Source organism: Ruditapes philippinarum, unplaced genomic scaffold (genome assembly GCF_026571515.1).
Source record: "Ruditapes philippinarum isolate M1 unplaced genomic scaffold, ASM2657151v2 ctg1157_1_1_1_1, whole genome shotgun sequence".
In the NCBI taxonomy this organism is placed as follows: domain Eukaryota; kingdom Metazoa; phylum Mollusca; class Bivalvia; order Venerida; family Veneridae; genus Ruditapes; species Ruditapes philippinarum.
In genome coordinates, this window is record NW_026851538.1 from 71722 (window position 1) to 93968 (window position 22247).

A 22247-nucleotide genomic window follows, 5' to 3' on the forward strand; every position below is an offset into this window, starting at 1 on the left:
GTAAATAAATAAATAAATTTAATTAATCAATTTACCTACCTACATATCCTATCTGACCTCTAACCTAACATAACCTTATTTATTTTTTTATCTATTTTTTATTTATTTATTTATTTAATTATTTTTATTTATTTATTTATTTTTCTATTTTGCTAAAACTTTTATCAGCATATTCATTTTTAATAACAGACCATTCAAATTCTAAACAAGCCTCAAAAACACACGACGAACGTCAAGCTATATATTTTTTACAAATCATTCATCAAACGCATGAAATTAAATAAACCTAACACATGTACGTATATCTTGTAACTGGCATACGGTAACGCATAAAATATTCTTTGTGCTTAGCAAACTGACCGAGTTTATCTTATTGATGGTATGCTTCTATATATAAATGTATAATGTAAGTACATACATTATAAAGGACATATGCACTTGAATGAAAGGTGCTCCACTAACTTATGAAACACAATTTGAAAATTAACTGGGAGGGGGGAGACTTAAAGCCTTATGCCTCCAGATGAGCCAATAAATTTCAAGAAAACTTGCGAAAAGTAACCGAGATTTTAAGGAAAGTAAACAGGGTCAATACAGAAGTAATATATTCCATGTTGTGTGCCATTTATGTAGTGTATGACAGAGTTTGTAGTATTTTTCACTACATCACTACTCCGTGACTAACGCGGAAAGGGCTATTTTGCATATTTCGACGTTTTTGTACTTTACATGGGTTGTAAGTGCCGTTGTATGATAATTAGCATGAATCTGGAGGGGTGGTGCTTTAAAACGGAAAAATATAAAAAAAAAAGAAAAAGAAATATACTTTGTATTAGATTAGAAAATAAAAATCTATATTAAGTGCGATTTTTAAACCAAGTTGAGTAAAAAAAAAAACAACTGTTCAAGTCACCTATTTACTAATATATTAAAGGGAAGATTTTTTTTATATATGAGAGAACTCGAAATATTTTTTCCGAGTCTTTTGCACCATCTGATGTAAGAGTGGACAATTGTATGCGAAAAAGATCGCTCCATTTATCCAGAATTTTATTTTATATTGTTCAAAATTACCTAAAACTGAAAATCGTTGGACGCTTTTATGAAAAAAAAAAAACAACTCCTCTAAAGAATTTTTTTCTTTAATATTTTGTTCTTCATTTTAAAACATTATGCCTTCTTATTCTGAAATGCATTTTTGTCAAGTCGTCGATGGTATTTTGATCATGTTTCAATTTTCATTGAGACAGAGCATCTACTTTTGGTCATTTAAAAAAAAAAGTACAAGGTTTCTGTCTGCTCGACAACAGCGGACAAATGCCCCTTGGTAATAACACATTTTATACTTTGACATGTAACCTCTATTTCAAACATGTCGATACATTGTCAAACATTCTACAGTACTTTAGAAACACAACTGTGTAATCACGTGATACTTTTTAGACATGATATACTTATCTTTTGTAAGTGTCAAAAGGACATCCGTGATAGTTGTCAAGGCCATCATAAGTTTGGCGATTTTTTGTATATTTCTCGGCCCTTTCCGTCAAACTTCAGATAGTGACACGAACATAACGGAAACGGTAGTTTAGTTTATACCCTACAAAATATTAACTTACGTAAAGCAAGTAAATACTTCGGCTTGCAGAAAATGATAAAGTAAACATCATTATTATTTTTTTTTTTTGCAAATTATTACTTTTTGTACAAATAGCATGCCAGTTAACGATGGAATGTATGTCTAGGGGTATACTAAAATTGAATACATTTTTCAATAATATTTTACCAAAAGACCATGTACACTTCAGATGACAATTGATGTATTCTTACTTATAATGCAAAAATTAAACCCATACCAAAAATCACGTGGTAAAAACTTCTTCCCGTTTGTATTATTTCCCAAAACGGCGAAGTGCTCTTTATAATTATTCGTTATTGGCGAAGTGTCCAAATAATTATTAGAAATTGCCACAGAGGTTCCCCTGATCGGGGTAGACGAATCAATAAGTTCGGACAATTCCGGTATATTTCGCCACTTTCCGTAACAGTAATTTTCGATACGACCATAAGCATCAAACAGCAAAGATGAACATAATCTCAGAAGTATTTGAATTGACAAATATAATTAGAATATCAGCATTTCAGAGCCGAATGGTTGTACAGATCACGAAAACATGTAGACCCAGTCACAAATCGTCTAAAATTTGACACACATTCCCTCTGTCCACTCACTTAAGACATGTTCATAATATAAGCACACGGTAATACTAAAATTGAACATGTATTAGGAAATCACGCTTAAGTAAAATGAAAGAATACAGCAAAAACTTTATTTGATTATTTGTTTTGTTTGTACATAATTGCGTTGTATATTGATAATCATTTAGTATTTATTTAAGCGTTTGCAAATTTTCAGGTTGCTAGGTATATATAGTTTCATAAGTATAAAAGTTTGATCAGTTTAGGGCAAGCAGTCTAAACTGTGACGATTTGTTGTTGGAATTGATCGCGGATTGGTGGTAATACATCAGCCGGCAAGGTAATTAGATATTTGCTGTAATAATCATGGAAGAGTCCGTTTTTTTAAAAAAATGTTTTACAAGGATATTTGGGATGATATATGTTATTTAATAAATTTTATAGTCTGTTATACACTAAGATATGAAGGAAGGAGACTTTTTAAAAAAATATATATAAAAAAAAAAAATTAAAAAAAATGATATAGTAAATAAAAAAATCAAATTAAAAAAATCAAATACCGGTAATAATAATAAAAAATGATAAAAATGAAAATTAAAAATAGATAAATAAATCGAATACTCGCCTGAACAAGAGATATTTATGTTCTTGACCCTCGCTCATTTTACAGTATAACTAAAATGGCGGTTTCGTACCGATGTCTTTTACTGGCGTTGCTATGCTGCCAAGTGAACCTAATGGAATGTTTTATGCTAGCAAGTAGGTCACTTCCAGCGGTTAAATTGAGCATGTTAAAACCACAAGGGATCAGATTTTCATTTCCAGGTAATGTATATTAATAGTTAATATCAATAGATAAGTAAAATGAGCCGCGTCACGACAAAACCAACATAATGGGTCTGCGACCAGCACGGATCCAGACCAGCCTGCGCATCCCCTCTGATGCGCAGGCTGGTCTGGACCCATGCTGGTCGCAAACGCACTATGTTGGTTTTGTCGTGACGCGGCTCAAATTTATAGTATCATAGAAACGAGTTAGTTACGAGCGTATTTAAGTCATGTTTCGATTTTCATTGAGGGACTTTTGGTCATTTTTTAAAACAACGTCGAGGGTTTCTGTCCTACATATTCTGTTCGACAACAGTGGACAAATGCCCCTCTGTTATAAAAAATATCGAGGCCAAAAGGTCAAGACGATCTTTTTTTTTATCAGAAACAACCCAAGATGTCGCCCGAGCAAGTATTATATCCCCGTTACTAACGAGTGTCATATATTATAACTGTTTTATCGCAATTTCATTATTCAGGAATCAGGAAAAGAATTGCTGTCTTCGGTGCTTTCTTCTCTCTAGTACCCTGCCTTAATTGTTACAAAATGAAAACCCTAGAAAAAAAATGAAATTCCAACTTATGCTGTCGTTAGCAACCATACAGCTATATATAATATGTCAGTCAAGTGCATGCGCATTGTTCAGTTGTGTTTGATGTCGCATTTTTTTAAATCTCCTATTTTAGGACGTAGGTAATGTATTACCCTTTTTCAGTGGTAATATTTTTATCAGTTGATGCACCCTTTTCAGTTTTCGGACTTGTATATTGGTATTACTTTTTTCAGTGGTAATAACTCTTTTAGTTGACGTACCCTTCAACTGTATATAGCAGTTGAGATGATATTCCTATATGAATCAAGGAGAAAGAAAAATAACAGCACTGTTAAATATCAATACATTTTTCAAATCCTCATTTTAAGTGTACTGAATATAAAAGGTTAGAAAGAACAATGAAAAAATCCAAACCAGGCGATAAGCTTATTGAAACACGCTCGAATTCTGTTCATGGAACTGACCACTACTAAGCAATAAATGTAAAATTTCTTGTTCACGGACACAAATGCTTGTCCCTGACGAGGTCTTTCATTACTAGTCCAAAGTGTTAACCACTCAGCCAAAGCCATCATTCTTAAGCCAGGAACTTGACTTTGTGACAAGCAAAGATTTGTTAACAACTTTGCTTTTTGTTGTGATCAGTAAAATCCCCGCCGCCTGGAATCCGAAACACCTTCCTATGCAATTCCTCGCATGTCTCCGGGAATGAAGGCCAGCGGCCAGAGTTACAAATGACGGGAACTTAACGGGTTCTTCAATATGTACATGCACCAAGCATTTGTAATTTAGTACATTGGTATTACAATTTACATTTTGTCATATAGAATGCCTTAGCAAGATTTTTTATTAACCGTACATTAGTTATTTTGTGTGCATATGTTTCATTTAGTATGCCGCAAGACTGGAATAAGATTATTATTACAAATTTGTCATGATAATGCGATAATTTCAGTTAACTGAATAAAACGAAAAGAAACAAAACAAAAAAAACCCCGAAAAGCAGAGACTTTTTATAACGAGTAATACTATCTTTTTGTATGTATGTATGTATATATTTCAGATGTAAATGGCGTTTCCCTGGTGTCATACCACTATAGCATCAATTCACCACTGCCGGACTTATCTGCTGGGCAGGTAGGAGTTGACGTCAACACAAAAACTGGTAATTTTACGAATGCGGCCATTGGTCATTTACATAACTTAATATGTGCAATAAAGTATCAAAAAGTAAACAATATCACGGATAAAGCAATATCACGTTTTAATCATTGAAAGTGTAAAAAAGCACTTAGATAATAGGACATTGACTTACAATTTTAGTGCGTCAATAGGACATTGTCTTACAATTTAAGTTCGGTACTAAGATATTGCCTTACAATTAAGGTTCATTAATAGGATATTGTCTTACAATAAGAGTTCATTAATAGGATATTGCCTTACAATTACAGTTCATTAATAGGATATTGTCTTACAATTAAGGTTCATTAATAGGATATTGTCTTACAATTAAGGTTCATTAATAGGATATTGTCTTACAATTACAGTTCATTAATAGCTCATTGTATTACAATTATGGTGAGAAAATAGGACATGGTCTTACAATGAGAGTTCATTAATAGGATATTGCCTTACAATTACAGGGCGTTAATAGGACATCGTCTTTCAATTATAGTTTGTTAATAGGACAAGATCTTACAATTTGAGGTCATTAATATGATATTGGGCGTTTATTGGACATTGTCTTACAATTAGAGTTCATTAATAGGACATTTCATTGTCTTACAATCATAGTGTGTTAATAGGACTTGGTCTTACAATTAGTGGTCGTTAATAGGACATTGTCTTATGCCAGAGGCCCGTATACTATAATTTTATTCAATTCGTTCAATAAATTTAGTATTAAATCTATACACTCATTCAATATCCTCTATATTTGTGCTATCAATGCTAAACATTTTGTATTAGACGAAACAAAGACGGTCCATCGCCTGCAACATTAATATGCAGCGGGTTTGTGTGTATTGAACAGCTATCCAATGAAAATGGACGTTACAAACATGCAGTGTTATCACATTGCTCACATGAGTTTTTTTCAAAATGAAAATGAGTAACTAAAGTATTTAAATTCCAATTGCACCAAGTGGTTTTATGTATTGCAGGTAACGAATGGGTACATGAAAATTCGAATGTGGTTGTGAACCCTGGGGATACAGTTAACTATTGGTACAACGTCATACAAAATGGTGAAGGTCACGTGGTCAAAGGCCAGTCATGGACGGCGTCAAGTGAGTTCCCACCAGCGTTTAAAAAGAAAATTCCTTTAGAATTATTAGTGAAAAAACATGTTCATGTACTTTTCTTTTATTTTGTTTAGTAATTGAACTGAATATGCGAACTGAAAAATAATACACGCATATTTATAGTTTGTAAATCAATCTTTTTTGTACTGACCTGTCACGATATTATAAAGAAATTTATCTCCGTCGATATTCTAGAAATTTGAAAATCAAAAGTTTTTTTCGTGTAACAACAATCAAATACACTTTTAAGACTAACAGCATTTCATAATTATTAATTTCCTTTTTTTTAAAGATCCAACAAACCCGACTACAACAACCACAACGACAAGAAGACCAACAACGCATGCCCAAACACAGACGCCTGCTAAAACTACAAAATCTATCTTTAGCAACATGCAGGCGTATTACAACAGTTTGAATGGTTCTGGAACTACAAACACAGGTTCAGGAACAGTAACTTCCGGTACCCAGTCAGGGACTTCCGGTACACAAAATACCCAGAATACCCAGAATGTTGTATCCGGAACCTCGAGTCAATCTACTTCAGGTGGATCATGCGGTTGCCAAGGCAAATCAATACGCCCACCAGGATCAGAATTATCCTGCACGACTTTTCCATGTATGATATTCGAAGATAATTTTGATTTCCTAAACTTGGATGTTTGGGAGCACGAAATTACAGCGGGAGGAGGCGGAGTAATATTTCTTTTTAGTAACTGCAATGTTAAAATAATTTGTAGAGAACTGTTTTCTTTGGTGATTTGCATGGTTTGATCAGTTTGTTTTAAGTTCCTAATGAGTTGCCAGTTCAGCAATTCCAGAATACAAGCTGATATGTATAAGTGACCCACACAAAGTTTCACAAACACACAATTTTAGATAATGAAGCATGCAACAGTTAATCAACAAAAATGATGATTTTATTTCTTACATTTTATCAAACACTATATTTTCCCCCGTCCAAAATGGTCAGCAATTGTAAGGCAATCATCTTATATCTGTACTTGCATGTTTTCTAATTTATAAAACACGTTCTTATATATTTCAGAACTGGGAATTTCAGTATTATACAAACAATCGTACCAACAGCTATGTAAAGGATGGGAAATTGTTCATTAAACCGGTAAGAATGAACTTAAACAAGATATTCGGACCACAGGTGTATTTTGATATTTGATACATGTTTTTAATTCAAATTCCGTTATTTTTCACAACAACAAAAAAAAAACAATAAAAAACAATACATGTATACTTAATAAAGGTATACAACTCGCCGCTCATTTTTCAGCACTCATCTTAATATGAGCTCCTTAACTCCAACATTTTTTCACCAATTTACAAATGGTAGGAAAGTGAAAATAAAGCTGTCATTACAGTCATTTCAAGTTATAAGAAGATAGGTCATCACGATGTCACCGCAAGTCTATGTCGACAGGGTTTTGAAAATTGAAAATTACCCGGCTAAATGGCGGTTTATTCGAAACGAATGGATTGTTTATATTGCTTATATAAATATAATAAAATTATATTATTATTTGCAATAACTGTTTAACCAAAACATCATATAAAACAATAACGAACCTACTTTGTTCTGATTTGTCACTTCTCAATCCAAAATGAAAGTTCGGAATCAGCAGAGTAAAAAATCTTCCCTTAATTTTTGTATGAAGTATTTTCATTGGTTATGTGAAAACCTCAGACCAAAAAAAATACACTTCAAGAAATAATGGGGGAGAGCACTTAGCTTCACCCGTTGCTTGTATTACGATTTGGAATTTGACATATCGGAAAAACGGTATATATACGGTTGTGAATGATTACAAAATATATAGTCAAACAGATTTTTAACAAGTAAAAAGGACACCTTAAATAGAAGAAAAATCATCACTATCGATATGCTATAATTTAATTTCAATGTTTACAAAATAGATATTTTCTTAAAAGCTACAAGAAATAATTATCAGATTGCTACCATATTTACTTTTTGTATTGAACACTTTAAAATAACATACGTTTGCATGTTAAACAGGTACACTTCGACCGAGTATCTTTTTAAAAGATGCTTCCCGTTTGTGCGTTAATTAAGTTGACAAAGTCGCTGACTTCGGATTACCTTTACTGCTGTGAAGGGGGGGGGGGGGGGGGGTGGTTAATCCTACAATCTGGATTTTCAAAATAAGGAAGCTATTCATTATCCTCAAAGAGGGTCGTTGTTTTTAATAAAGAACCTATCGACCTGAGGTCTTCCTCTATTAACCAGCCAAATAAAATTGTATATGCGCTGTTCTTTTTCTGTTTTCAGACATTCACCATCGAGTCAATAAATGACGGTCCAGACAGTTTGACGAAAGGATCTTTAGATATATGGGGTATGTAAAATATAAACATTTTGGGTTGCAAGACAAAAAAAAAGTTATTTCGAGGGAAGAAAGAATGACAGAAGCGGTAGCTGATAGTGATATGTCTTCAGTATCGTCTGTAACGTAGCCGAGTTGTTAAGATTGTTGCCTTCAAACTTCTGGCCATTCACGACTGTGTGTTCGAATCCCGCCAGGGACTATGGCTTCTTTCATGTGAGGAAGCTATCCCGCTAGCAAACGGAAATATCGGTGATTCTACACAGTGCCCGTTCGTGCCTGAAATAATGACACGGAGGGGCACCTGAGGTTCCACACCCAACATCATCCCCCCCCCATAAAAAATGCAGTAACTACCTTTATGAGCAATAAGTTGAAACCATGGTTTATGGAACAGAATTAATGCATTTATTCTATCTTGCTTGATGACATTGGAACTTGCATTATGCTTAATTCCATCTTGCTTGATGACATTGGAACTTGCATTATGCTTGATTCCATCTTGCCTGATGACATTGGAACTTGCATTATGCTTAATTCCATCTTGCTACATGACATTAGAACTTGCATTATGATTGATTCCATCTTGCTTTATGATATTTAAAAGTTGCATTATTCTGGATTCCATTTTTCATTATTTCATTCAAACATTTCGTAGTGACCTTTTCTTTCATTGAGTGATAACTATTAAAGTGGAACAAGCCATTTGGAATACTAAAATGTTAACGTCTTATACCTTTATGTATAAGCTACCTTTCTTCATGCTCTATACAAACCATTTACGGTTTAGTTTTTTTTTGTATTACTTTTATGTAGAAGTCATTCAAAATTGACTATTTTTTGTTCCCTGGTGGATTTTGTTAAAATGGGACTTATTTGATTTACAGCTCGCATGGCGTGATTACCATTAGCTTTCGCTTATATCCATTATTCAGTGTTTATGATTAATAAAGCTCGGTGTCTGAGGCTTTGTGGATTATGGTTGAACTTCTTACATTATGATAAACAATTTAAACAATGTCTAGCGATTTGTGAACTGTTAAGGGGCGAGAACTCTGTTATCGATATCAACGGATTTTTTCCATGATCCGCCTATCATCGGAATTTTCCGTAGATGTATATATTACGGAATACCGTTAGGGCCATCGTGGTTATACGTTAAAATACAGAGGGCGACAATGCTATAAATACGTACCAAGCGCTTAATACATTAATTGCAGTGGAAAGAATATAAATACAAGTAGTAAGGATTATGCAATATAATTTTATACATGTATATGTATACAGTCCAATAGAAAAAATATGCTCGTAAACAGTTACTGAATGGGGCAGTTATACGTACAGTGGCGGATTCAGGCCTTGGCTTAAGGGCTGCACCTACCCCCAAAGATACGTTGATGAACTGGGATGGAATATATACGTGTAAGTTTCATGCAATAGTGGTCATAGTGTACTCCCTTATCAAAACATAAAATTATAATGCTGTCATCCAGTTGTTAAGCACCTGCCTACGATTGCGAAGGTCTTTATCTAATGACTTGGACATTGAAAAGCAAAACTTATTAATTGGCCTTTTAACTTAATAAATGTCTCAGTCACTAATAGTGGCGAATAGGTATGTAACACATTAAAATATACATGTATAATAAGGAAAGAAGGAAGTTGTTTATTTTTGTGACATGTGCATAGTCAATTACAAATGTTGGGCATATGTGTATCTGATTATAGATCAGACATCCCGCACACACCACCACATTCACATACATTTGTGCTTAAAGATATACTATGCACATCTTTCAGTAATATATTTTTATCACAGAAATTTATTGAAATCTATAAAATTCTTACTAAATATGTTTTATTTAAATAAAAACACATACACATAATGTATAGGAATCTGCTTTCCTTATTACGGGCAAGTAAAGTTGTGCCTGTCTTTAAAAGAAACTTCCATATATATTTTTGTAATAACACTATACATGAATATTCATACTGCCCAATTACAGTGTAAAGTATTTAAAGCACAATGTTTGTGTGAAGCCAAATTATATTTATTTTATTTTACAAAAACAAAATCAAGTTTGTACTTTACTAAGTCGTGGCCACGAGTTACTAAGTGACATGTGTGTGTTTTTATTTATCTCTTTAGTTATAGCCCTTTGTTGGGACAATTCTATGATAGAATTTGTCATTTTGTACGTACAAAGGCCTGTTAAGTAATAGAAAGAGCACCGAAACACGAGGTTATCTGATTTGTACGAGGGGGCGTAGCCCCCGAGTATTAATCAGATTACCGAGTGTTTTGGTGTTCTTTCTCTTTTGTATCATAGTCAAACATAAAAACACGTTCCCTGTTGTTACAATATGAAACCCCGGCAAAAATGAACCAATGAACGAGCATCTAAAATTGACATTTCTGTCGATTTCACTTTCACTGCCGTCACAATATGTAAACCCCAGCAAAAATGAGCCAATCAATGGGCATGCTCTAGAGTGCGGGTAACTAATACCCGCACTCCAGTTAACGCACTGTGCATGTATATGTATACGATTTAACCCTGACACATTTTCAAAAGAAAGGTCTCCAAACTATGATACAACATTGTTTATACCATAACTTGAGAGGGACTTAGTCCTGGTTTATTTTATTGGGAAGGGACATTGCTCATGGACAGTAGATATCCTATAAGGATGTTTGAGGTCAGAGGTCAGATAAACATGACACTTCATGCAAAATCCTTGTCTGATGAATGATTTAGAAAGAATAAGCCGTAGTTTATATAACCTAAAAAGATCAGTAGATGACACCAAATAATTTTTAGGCAATTTGGTCAGAAATCAGGGTCACAATGACGCTAAATCTTTGACCAATCAATAACTTGTATAAATGGCACTTTTACGGACAAATGAAGTAGGTGCATCCTTGTTAGGAAAATTCATATAAATAGTGTAATTTGATGGGTTATTTATCTCGTTCGCACGACTTAACTTTTTCTTGGCCACGACTAAACTTTCTCGTGGCCACGACATAGTAACTTGTTCCAACGACATATTTATCTCGTGGCCACGACTTAGTAACTCGTGGCCACGACTAAGTTATCTCGTTCCCACGACTTAATTACCTCGTGGCCACGATTTTAGTAACTCGTGGCCCACAACATAGTATCTCGTTCCCACGACATAACTATCTCGTGGCACGACTTAGTAACCCGTAGCCACGACACAGTATCTCGTGCGCACGAGATAAATAAAAACACACACGTCCACCTTCGTGCCACCTTAAGTTTGATAAAAATTCAATTTCACTTATCACACCACGCTCAAAAAGAAGTGTAAACAATTGTATAAGAGGTGAGTTGCCACTTGTAGGATGAGTTATTAGAGACATATATAACTTTTTTTCCACATGCTGGGGGAATCTTCAAAAACACGCACTTTTCGTCTGTCGCATCGTGTTCTCCTTTTTTTTTAGTAAATTAACATGTCAGTCCCCAACTAACACTGTTCTGTATACGCCCCTAATAAGTGGACGTAACTTTGTTTACTCCACGTGCCAAAATACGGGATCATCCGGAAAAATAACGGGATGTATCGACAAAGCGACACCTGCTGTTCATAATATGAAACACAAATTATTGCAACTCGCATTTATGCTTACTGCCAACTGCTGAGTGCGTAACTGTCACATGCGACTATAATATCGCTATCGTTGTCATCTTCGTTGTCGATGCGCACTGATCATGCATTGCATTATATTTGTAATCAGTGAATATATTTGAAGCATATGAATGCTAAGAAACATCAAATCAGCCAATTATTGATCTAAAATGAATAGTTTAAATTTGACATTAATGTCGACAATATAAGTGGCGGCAGATTTATAGCAAAAATTAAAGAATACAACTACCATGTTACATTTTTATAGTTAATAAAGAATGTTATGCTGAACACCAAACATAATACGTTGTCCCTTAAAAAAGATGCAATTAAACATATAGCATATTAAAATATGTGAGTTTGATGGTTTAGTAGGGAACACACAAGGTTGCAATTACATGAAAGTGCATTCAGTAATAATAAAGGCATGATTGAATTCAGCAAAACGCAGGTTTTCATTGTCATAAAGAAGTATAGAAGCAAGCATAATGTAAGTTCCGATATCATAAAGCAAGATGGAATAAATGCATTAATTCTGTTCCATAATGGTTCAAGGTTAAAATACTAGCGTAGTACAAAGTAAACATCAAAATGAGGTTATGAAAACGTGTGTACAGTTTATTTCTAATCAACGTTATCGAAAAGCTGTTGTAAGAATGACACATAACAAAACAAAAATCCCAAACAAAAACAAATTAATCTTCAATATGAATATTTTCTGTCAGGTTCTCAGCCCGGTGATGTATGCACTGCAAACAATTTCTGGGGATGCAAACGAGACGGTACGCCAGATCACATCATCAACCCCATCCAATCAGCACGACTCCGTAGCTCACGTGGGTTTAATTTTAAATATGGCAAAGTCGAAGTTCGCGCCAAAATGCCTACAGGAGATTGGATCTGGCCGGGTAAAACAAATTATAAATAATTTCTCTTTCTTGACGTTTCATGTACTTTCTTAATAGATAATGCTTAAAATCCAAAATTGTCACGAATCCGTCACACATAAATAAACTTATTATGCGTTTCGGCGCAAAGTTATGATATACATGTTTGTATATATGCTTTGGATATATAAGTGATGTAAGAATAGAAGTCACATGAGACATCTTTGAGGTTCAAAGATCCCATCAGATTTTTCAACGTAAACATTGCATTTTCAATGAGACAGGAAATGACCTCTTGACACGAAAAAATATAATAAATAAATAAATGCAATGTATACAATTTATAATTATGTACAGTACATGTAGTAAAGTATGATACAATAAGCTTTAGTCAGCATAAATCAATATATATCCAAATACAGAACGGTATTTCAAAGTATTTACAAAGTGGAATTCGTTTTCTTCATTTAATTTACAAGTCAACTGTATTTTTCATTCAATTCATATTAAATTTGAACATTTTTTCCAGCTATTTGGATGTTACCGTTGAGAAATGCATATGGAAGATGGCCAGCTTCTGGAGAGATCGACATTGTTGAGGCCAGAGGTTATTTGGCTTTATAATTATTGCAATGTGCTTCAATTTTCATAACTGTTATTAATTTATGGATTTGATTTATTCTTGGACAAAAGAACATTAATGACAAAACTGATGTGGTGAATAATTCAAATGTGATCTTGACCTTTGAATGACCTCGACTGTCAAGGTCAAATATGAAATTTATTTGTTTAAAAAAATATGTTTTGTAGTAGTACCCTTTACTGTATCCTTCCTGTTGTGACTTTAGAACTATGAAAAGTTCGAGCGTGACCCCCGCTATGAGATGGCTTTTGTTGGAAATTTCCATGATAAATTTTGGAGTTATCAAACTTAATTTTTAAGTTACTAGTTACAAAGTTAGCCAAAAGTACAGGGTCAAGTCGGATGGCACGGCTTTGAAACATCTCTATATACTCGTGGCAATGACTTGTTTAAACTACTAGTACCCTGTAAAAGTTTGGTGGCTCTCAAATACGTGGGCCCATTAAAAGCCTTGACAATTTCCCATCAAAAAAGTTGTAATAAAACAAAAGTCTACTTACCTAACTCATTACAGTTATTAGGAAAATTTGTTATTTCTTTGTTGCTAGGAAACCGTGTTTACCATGATGACAAAGGTCATTCGCAGGGAATTGATAACGCTGGAAGTACACTTCATTTTGGATCCGATTTCTGGCACAACAAATGGCCAAAAGCCCATGGAGAGAAGTAATGATTTATTGTATTAAATAATATATCTTTAGTGAAAATACATGCATACCCTTATGACAATCATGAATAATGTAGTGACAAGGCCGCATATATTTGTAAAACAATTTTGTGCATTTTTATTGACATTGGGTGTAAATTAATGCTTGCAAACATCTATCCTTGTTTTCTCCTTTAAAAAGCAACTCTTCTCCTGGCGTCGTATCTTTCTTATTCAGGCCATGCCCCCCCCCCCCCCCCCGCCTATCCCGTCAGCAACTTGAATAACTAATAATATATGAGCTGCGTCACGACAAACCCAACATAATGGGTTTGCGAGCAGCATGGATCCAGACAAAAACATAATATTGCGTTTGCGACCAGCATGGATCCAGACTAGCCTGCGCATCCGCGCAGTCTGATCAGGATCCATGCTGTTCGCTATCAGTTTCTCAACTTGTTAAAGGGTTTGTAAGCGAACAGCATGGATCCTGATCAGACTGTGCGGATGCGCAGGCTGGTCTGGATCCATGCTGCTCGCAAACGCAATATTATGGTTTTGTCGTGACGCGGCTCATATGATAATTGATTTAGAAATATATAATATCATATCGATACCTACACTCCGTGCATTGGTTTGCTTTACTTTATATTCAAATATTCTACTATGTTCAGATTGATTCAAGCAAACAGAGTCTGCAATTTTCATGTTATTTTGTTGTGACTAATTAATGCTTCCGAGGAGTGACATTTTTTCCAGTTTTAATTTTCTTACGGAGTATATCAGAGCTCTTCTTGCATATGTCGACCCCCTATAGATAACATTAGAGTTGCTTGCGGTTGCTCTGGACATACAATAATATATTTTTTCTTTTTAAAATACTGAAATTAGATGGAAAATAGACGCATGCTTTTGTAAAGTCATTTCCATTTCTTTGCATTTGGTTGTTCATATAATCTTATTTTCTCAATTTTTATTTGCTTGATGACTTGCCGACTTGATTGTGTTTTGTTTTTTCGTTTGTTTGTTTGCTAGTTAGTTAGTTAATAAGTTAGTAAGTTGGTTGGTTGGTTACTTACTAGTAGTTAGTTGGTTGGTTGTTTCGTTACTAAGTTAGTATGTTACTTGGTTGGTTAGTTAGTTAGTTAGTTGGTTGATTGATTGATTTGTTAGTTACTAGTAGTTAGTTGGTTGGTTGGTTGGTTGGTTAGTTGGTTGATTTGTTAGTAAATTAGTTACTAGTATTAGATAGTTAGTTGGTTGGTTAGTAAGTTAGTTAGTTAGTTGGTTGGTTGTTTGGTTACTAAGTTAGTAAGTTACTTGTTTGGTTAGTTAGTTGGTTGATTGATTGATTTGTTAGTTACTAGTAGTTAGTTCGTTGGTTGGTAGGTTAGTTGGTTGATTAGTTAGTAAATTAGTTACTAGTATTAATTAGTTAGTTGGTTGGTTGGTTGGTTAGTAAGATAGTTACTAGTTGTTAGTTAGTTAGTTAGTTAGTTAGTTAGTTAGTTAGTTAGTTAGTTAGTTAGTTAGTTAGTTAGTTAGTTTAAATAATAGAATATTTACCTTATGACTTTTACAGACTGGCATCGTCAGGAAACTACGGAGATTCCTTCCACAAGTACGTTCTTATCTGGGACGAGGATCATATCAGGTATATGTAAAAAAAGAATTGTTTTTTCTTCAAAGAGACTGTTAAAATCTTATCTAATTACATTCTGTTCTTTAAAAGCTTGTTGTATTACAATTATAAACTATATGAACAGAATTACTTGCACACGTTATATCCGTTTGTTTTTTCTATGTCATTAAAGCTGCATGCCCTCAGATTAGTCAAAATATTTCAATAAAATAAAACTTAAAAAATGTACTAATTAGATGTATGGAAAAGTAAAAGTTTTAAGATTCAAGTAATATTTTACACATTATGTGCGATAAATGACTGATGTTTTCAATGTTTACAACTATATTCCTACTGCGTTACTAACGTAGTTAAGGCTATTTATTCTTATGCTGACCTTTTTTGTAATTTACGTGGTTGTTAGTGCCATTGATAATGTGTAAACTGCTTCCTTTTGGTTACTTCACAATATTACACATTCAAATACATTTCAAAATTTTCATGAAAATTAGCATGAATCTGGATGCTTGCTACTTAAATTAACTATTAAAACCATTGCTATGTTCTTTTTGTGTCATCTTTGGTTGTGGTCAATATAGTGAGTGTGTCGTTAAGTTTGCAATTTTTGAAAACTAATTCGTGTGTGATGCCTCTTTATAACAATCCCAGGGCTAAATCTGTCTTTTAACCAGCTTTTTTTTTTAAAGAATTCATATTTCACACACTCTGTGAGAAGAATTTTTTTTCATTGTTTTGATGACATCCTTTTTTTAAATTTTTAGTATTTCAATCGACGATACAGAAGTGTTGAATGTGACACCACAGACAAACATGTGGCAATTCGGAGAGCTCGATAAAGATGGTGTAGAAAATCCATGGGCTGCTGGAACCAAAATGGCTCCTTTTGATCAAGAGGTAAAATAAATGCTAAACTCTCGATTCTCCTTATCAGTACTACATGTATCAGTCGCAACTTTTCGGCCCTTTCCGTCAGTCTTCGAATATGAATAATAGCAGAGGACGTTCCGATTGGTACATCAAAACCGGAAAACATTTCAACACAAGGCAATTTCTCATCCACTTCTATACCGTCAAAGTCAGTGGCGTAGCTTCCTATAGGCACTGTAGGCACGTGCCTACACTTTTTCCTCAAAAATGAAAAATTAAATTATTACAAAAATGCGATAAAAATTTAAGGGTAAGGGCGGTAGATTTGTAGGTCCTAATATTAGAACATTAATGCCACCAATCGAGTTTTATACTCTTTATATCGAGTTTTATTTCATAACTAAAGTGTTGCCGTGTTATAAAGTTGTTCTGTGGTAAAACCTATCAGAGACGGATGAAGTTTTTGACAATATAAAAGTTTTTGAGCGCTTCGATTCAAAATATAAATATTACAAGTATGCACGACAATGATCGGCCATGTATCCAAATATCGGTAGTGCTAGCTTTATATAACTGATGAGGAAGCTAAGCGATATCTTTCGAATGAAGCCTAGACATTTATGATTTAATTATTTGTACATTATTCTGTTCAAACTGCATCTCCGTCAAATCTTGAACACAAGTCGATTTGAAGTAAATGTGAAACATAATCTGTGTTATTACATATTTTTTTAACTGTATTTTAATTATATATAATAGATCTATATACAAGTAATGTGTTCGAATACACATCAAAATCTGCATTTATTAGCGTAGTTGTGGAGAGTTTGCTTATAAAGCTGGCGATGCAATTCTCTTTTTTAATTTATACTTTAATGAAACTTTATTTATTCATTAAATTGCACATAAAGTAACATTTACAAACATTTCACAACAATGTAATTCAGATTGCATTGGAAAATATGTAAAATAAAGATACAAAATGTTGCGGATAGATGTAATTATAAGCTCTTTAAATGTACAGCGAAAAAAATAAGAGAATAATTGATTGTTGAATTATCACTACAGTATAGAGAGACTAAGGGAACTTATAGAGAAATATTAGAAGAAAGGAAGAATGTAAGGAAAAACATGATTGAAAATATCCGATTTTTTAGTTCTTAAAATAAACATGTAAATAAATATGACCGTTCTGACGTGCCAAGTTCATTCGCACTGACAGTAATTCATACAAAATTTGTAAAAAAAAAGATTTCTGAACATTCTGACACTACTTCGCGCGAAATAGTTCATTGAAGTTACAAAAATGTTGATAATAAAAGTTCTTCTTACTGCAGGTAACGTACTGGAAGTGTAAGTTTGCTTTGTCTTTACTCTCTCTATATGTTTGACTTCCGTAAACAGTCTATTCTATGTTCTATACATGTATATGTTTCACTAAGGCTTTCATTCATTAATTATGGGTGCATAAAATCTTATTGAGAAAATGTATTCGATGCTGTTTGTGTGACATTACATATGTCATCATCAATTGGTATTTAAATACCGATTGTAACGTGTAAAGGGGTGCATTTAGTTAATGGGGTTTGATCTTGTTGATCTTTCTTTTAATTATTTTCTAATTATATATTTAGACAACCTTATTTTGAATTTAAAATTTTGATGATTGCTTAAAAATTTGCATAAATTTGTTCTTTTTAAATGTATAGTTTTGGATTCATATATTGTTACCCAAAACTATGTACCGAAAAAAGCTCTTTTTGCCAAAATATCACAGTAGCTTTGCGTTGAGTAAGTGATATAAGTATGGTCATCTTTAAATTGATGGAAAAAAATGTAACCAAAACTCAGCAAAATTATGAATACTCTTCCTTCAGAACATGCCTTAACATACCCCAGAATGCAGCTATGGCAATGTAGATTTTCAAAATTTTCCGGGGGAGCATGCCCCCGTACCCCCCTAACACAAGTGCCTACACATTGGTTTCTTTCAAGCTACGCCCCTGAAAGTTTATTTATAAACGTCCCATTTACAATTAAATTTGTCTGCTCTCTGCTAAAGTGATGTGTGAGGTTTGGTTTCCAGGATTTAAATGATATTTCATGTATTATTCACTATTAGATCTAATACTAAAATTGTTTTGCTTTTATTTATTCAATATAGCATACGCTTGTAAAAAACTGATTCCACTTTCATAAACATAAATATCCCCATTATTTGGTATGTTTCAGTTTTTCCTTATCATGAATGTGGCTATAGGAGGAACGGGTTTCTTCCCCGATAAATTTGTCAGTCCTACGGGAAAACCATGGCAAGATAAATCTGAATTCACAGCACGTGATTTCTGGAACGCACGTGGTCAATGGTACCCAACATGGAACGCGGACAAAAATAACGGAGAAGATGCCGCTATGCAAGTTGATTACATCCGAGTTTGGAAGCTTAAACCATAAAATGAACATTAGAATATTCTTTATAAATAGATCTTCATACAAAATGTTACAATTTTAAATAAAAGGTACATACCGATTGTTGCTTTCTTATACTTTAATATACACGCCAAATTGATGGCATTTCCAACGGATAAGCTAAGCCATATAAAGAGAACATTCAAATATTCTTTACAAATACATTTACATATAAAATGTTCAAATATCCGGTAAAAGGTACACATTGCCCTCGAGCAAATAACATGGAAACAATCCCCTCCCTTTAAAAGATTTAATTTAACATTTGTAAACACCATTTTTGGGGAAAATTACTCACTGAACACAACATTTACCAGGAACATTACTCAATGTACACAGCATTTACCAGGAACATTACTCACTGAACACAACATTTACCAGGAACATTACTCACTGAACACAACATTTACCAGGAACATTACTCACTGAACACAACATTTACCAGGAACATTACTCACTGAACACCACATTTACCAGGAACATTACTCACCGAACACAACATTTACCAGGAACATTACTCACTGAACACAACATTTACCAGGAACATTACTCACTGAACACCACATTTACCAGGAACATTACTCAATGAACACAACATTTACGCGGAACATTACTCACTGAACGCAACATTTACCATGAACATTACGCAATGAACACAACATTTACCATGATCATTACTCACTGAACACAACATTTACCAGGGACATTACTCACTGAACACAACATTTACCAGGGACATTACTCACTGAAAACAACATTTACTAGAAAATTTACTCACTGAACACATTAACCAGGAAAATTACTCACTGATCATTAACTCGAATCGTGACAGTTACAAACTGATCACAATTCAGATCTAAATACCACTCACACTCTGAGCATCATGTCTCGTATTATAAACTGAGCACCTCTCACGTCCGAGGATCAGTTCCATTGTTGATTATAATCCTCTCGCTAGGAATATTTATGAAAAAAATACTTTGACCATGGTTGTTCATTATCAGCTGCGGACGTCACAAGGTGGGATCATCGGATCATTGCGTTGAAACCAGTTTGGTTAACACCTTTGGTCAGTGTTAGGACGTGTAAATCTGATAAATAATAATCTTAGCTGTTCAAAAAAAAAGTTAACAACATGTTTCAAAGGTCTTTTTGGAACTTTTGATCAGTATATAATGAAAAAGATAATAATTTTCTTCACTTACTAATGGAAATGTATTTGGATAAATCGTGTAACCAATGCAGTAAGGTGCGTTTTGTATAGAGTGCGGGCATAAATAAGACAACTGTTTGTAGACAAAACATTTTTATATTGTGTGGAAGTTACGTAGAAAATTTAAAGTAGAATTTAAGACGGTAACATATCTTTTTACTTCTTTTTTTTTGTGAAAGAAAATTATTTTAATTTTAATAAAAGCCTCAAGAGTACGAATAATATCTACGGCTGTAAGATTTATGGTGTTTGTGCACCAGTAGAAAATATTAAGATTGAGAAGATGAAGAGAAAAACCTAATAAGCAACACAAAAACAAGGTACATTATATATATATATATATATATATATATTTATATATATTTTTGTAAAAGTTGTAAATTGCTTTTACAACTCTTTAGTTACTTAACTTTGGTGTATTTACGAATGCTCTACAACGGTGGCATTAAGAGGGCAAATGAAACCTATGCAATCGATAGGTTTTAACATAGCCACGCAATATATATTATTTGCGCGAGCGATAGCAATGCATGGTCACGTGATTGCTATTACATAAACACTTAAAACCATTGTACGTGGCCATACGATAGGTTTCTCGTGCGCACGCGTGGCCACGTTATGATTTTCACGTGCGTATATAGCCAGAAACTTTTAAAAAACTTAAAATTATAAGGTACTTTGCTGTCGCGCGTGCTTAAAGCATGTATGCAATCGTACTCTACAGACTGAAAGAAAGAAAGTGTTTTTTTCTTGTCCCATAATCATTATAAATCAAAGGCATTCAGAATTGGATTGGATGCTTTTTTATTTTGGCAAACGATAATCATTTTATGTCCGAAATTGTACGTATTTATATTACCTTATAAAGCCTCTATATAATTATGTACATGCATTACAAAACCGTCACAAAGTTTGCCGTGTCTGTGGACTTAGGCCTACATATTTTAAGTCCCAGGTCTGTGTATAACATAAATTGTCTTGGCACTGGCACAAATGGAATAACATACTAAAATTATGTGAACCAGTTGTACCAAAAATTTATTAATCATAATGTTGCCAGTCAAATGGTATTTTCAGTAAATATATTGATACCATTCAAATCAAATCAAATCAAAATTTATTTATTGTCGGTATACATATATAACATTTTACAAAACATAAGCTATGTATAGCTTTTGACCGACATACATGCATAATGATATAAACATAAAACTCATAAAAGAAGCACATTAAGATATGAAACTTTGAAAGACAAATGGTAAAAGATAAGTTAAATTACTATAATATGGGATGTAGACACTAAATGTTATAATTTAAAATAAAATAATAATAATTAATAAATAGTAATGTTATGCTAAGGATATGCTTAAAAGTTCTATACTGTATCATACATGAATAAAATAATATATATCTAGATAAAATGCGGAATATATTAGCACATACATAAAATAAGATTACATAAAAAGTGGGTGGATACTGCTGATCTTGACCCTGGTCCCAGGCCTAGCCTGGACTGCTATAAAAGAAAGGAAATACGATATTGAAAATGAAAAGGATCACAAAACTGTTACCACTAATTAGGTTTTATAAATAAAAATCCCCAATTCAAAATTTGCAAGAAGTGATCAGCAGCCTCCTTCAATAAGCAAACTTCGCAAAAGCTGACAATAAGCAAACAAAATTCAAGCATACTGGAAAATAATGCATGTACATAATCATTTTATGTTGAGAATATTAACAAATTTAAGCCAAATGTGAAATAAACAGATACATGTAAGTAAGCAGCAAAACAAAAGAAAGCAGGCAAGAAACAATACTGAAGATGGAGCTAAACTATAATGCAGGTTTATTGACAGAAAGTACATGAGCAACTCTCTCCATTCCATGCACCAATTAGACTTTTTAAATTGGTCATAATTCACTTCCATTCTGAGGTGTTGAGGAAGTGAATTCCATAGTTTAGGTGCATTGGAACGAAAAGA

The 22247-nt window shown here is 33.4% G+C and overlaps 1 protein-coding gene across 1 annotated transcript; it reads left to right on the forward strand.

The window, feature by feature from the left end:
• Nucleotides 1–2388: 2388 nt before the first annotated feature.
• Nucleotides 2389–19114, forward strand: LOC132740267 (beta-1,3-glucan-binding protein-like). Its single transcript, XM_060728169.1, has 13 exons — nucleotides 2389–2539; nucleotides 2870–3024; nucleotides 4645–4746; nucleotides 5744–5869; nucleotides 6177–6580; nucleotides 6933–7007; nucleotides 8187–8253; nucleotides 12624–12806; nucleotides 13315–13392; nucleotides 13977–14094; nucleotides 15657–15728; nucleotides 16478–16610; nucleotides 18816–19114. The coding sequence occupies exons 2-13, from the start codon at nucleotides 2880–2882 to the stop codon at nucleotides 19035–19037; spliced, it is 1725 nt and encodes a 574-aa protein (XP_060584152.1). The 5' UTR covers nucleotides 2389–2539; nucleotides 2870–2879; the 3' UTR covers nucleotides 19038–19114.
• The last annotated feature ends 3133 nt before the right edge of the window (nucleotides 19115–22247 follow it).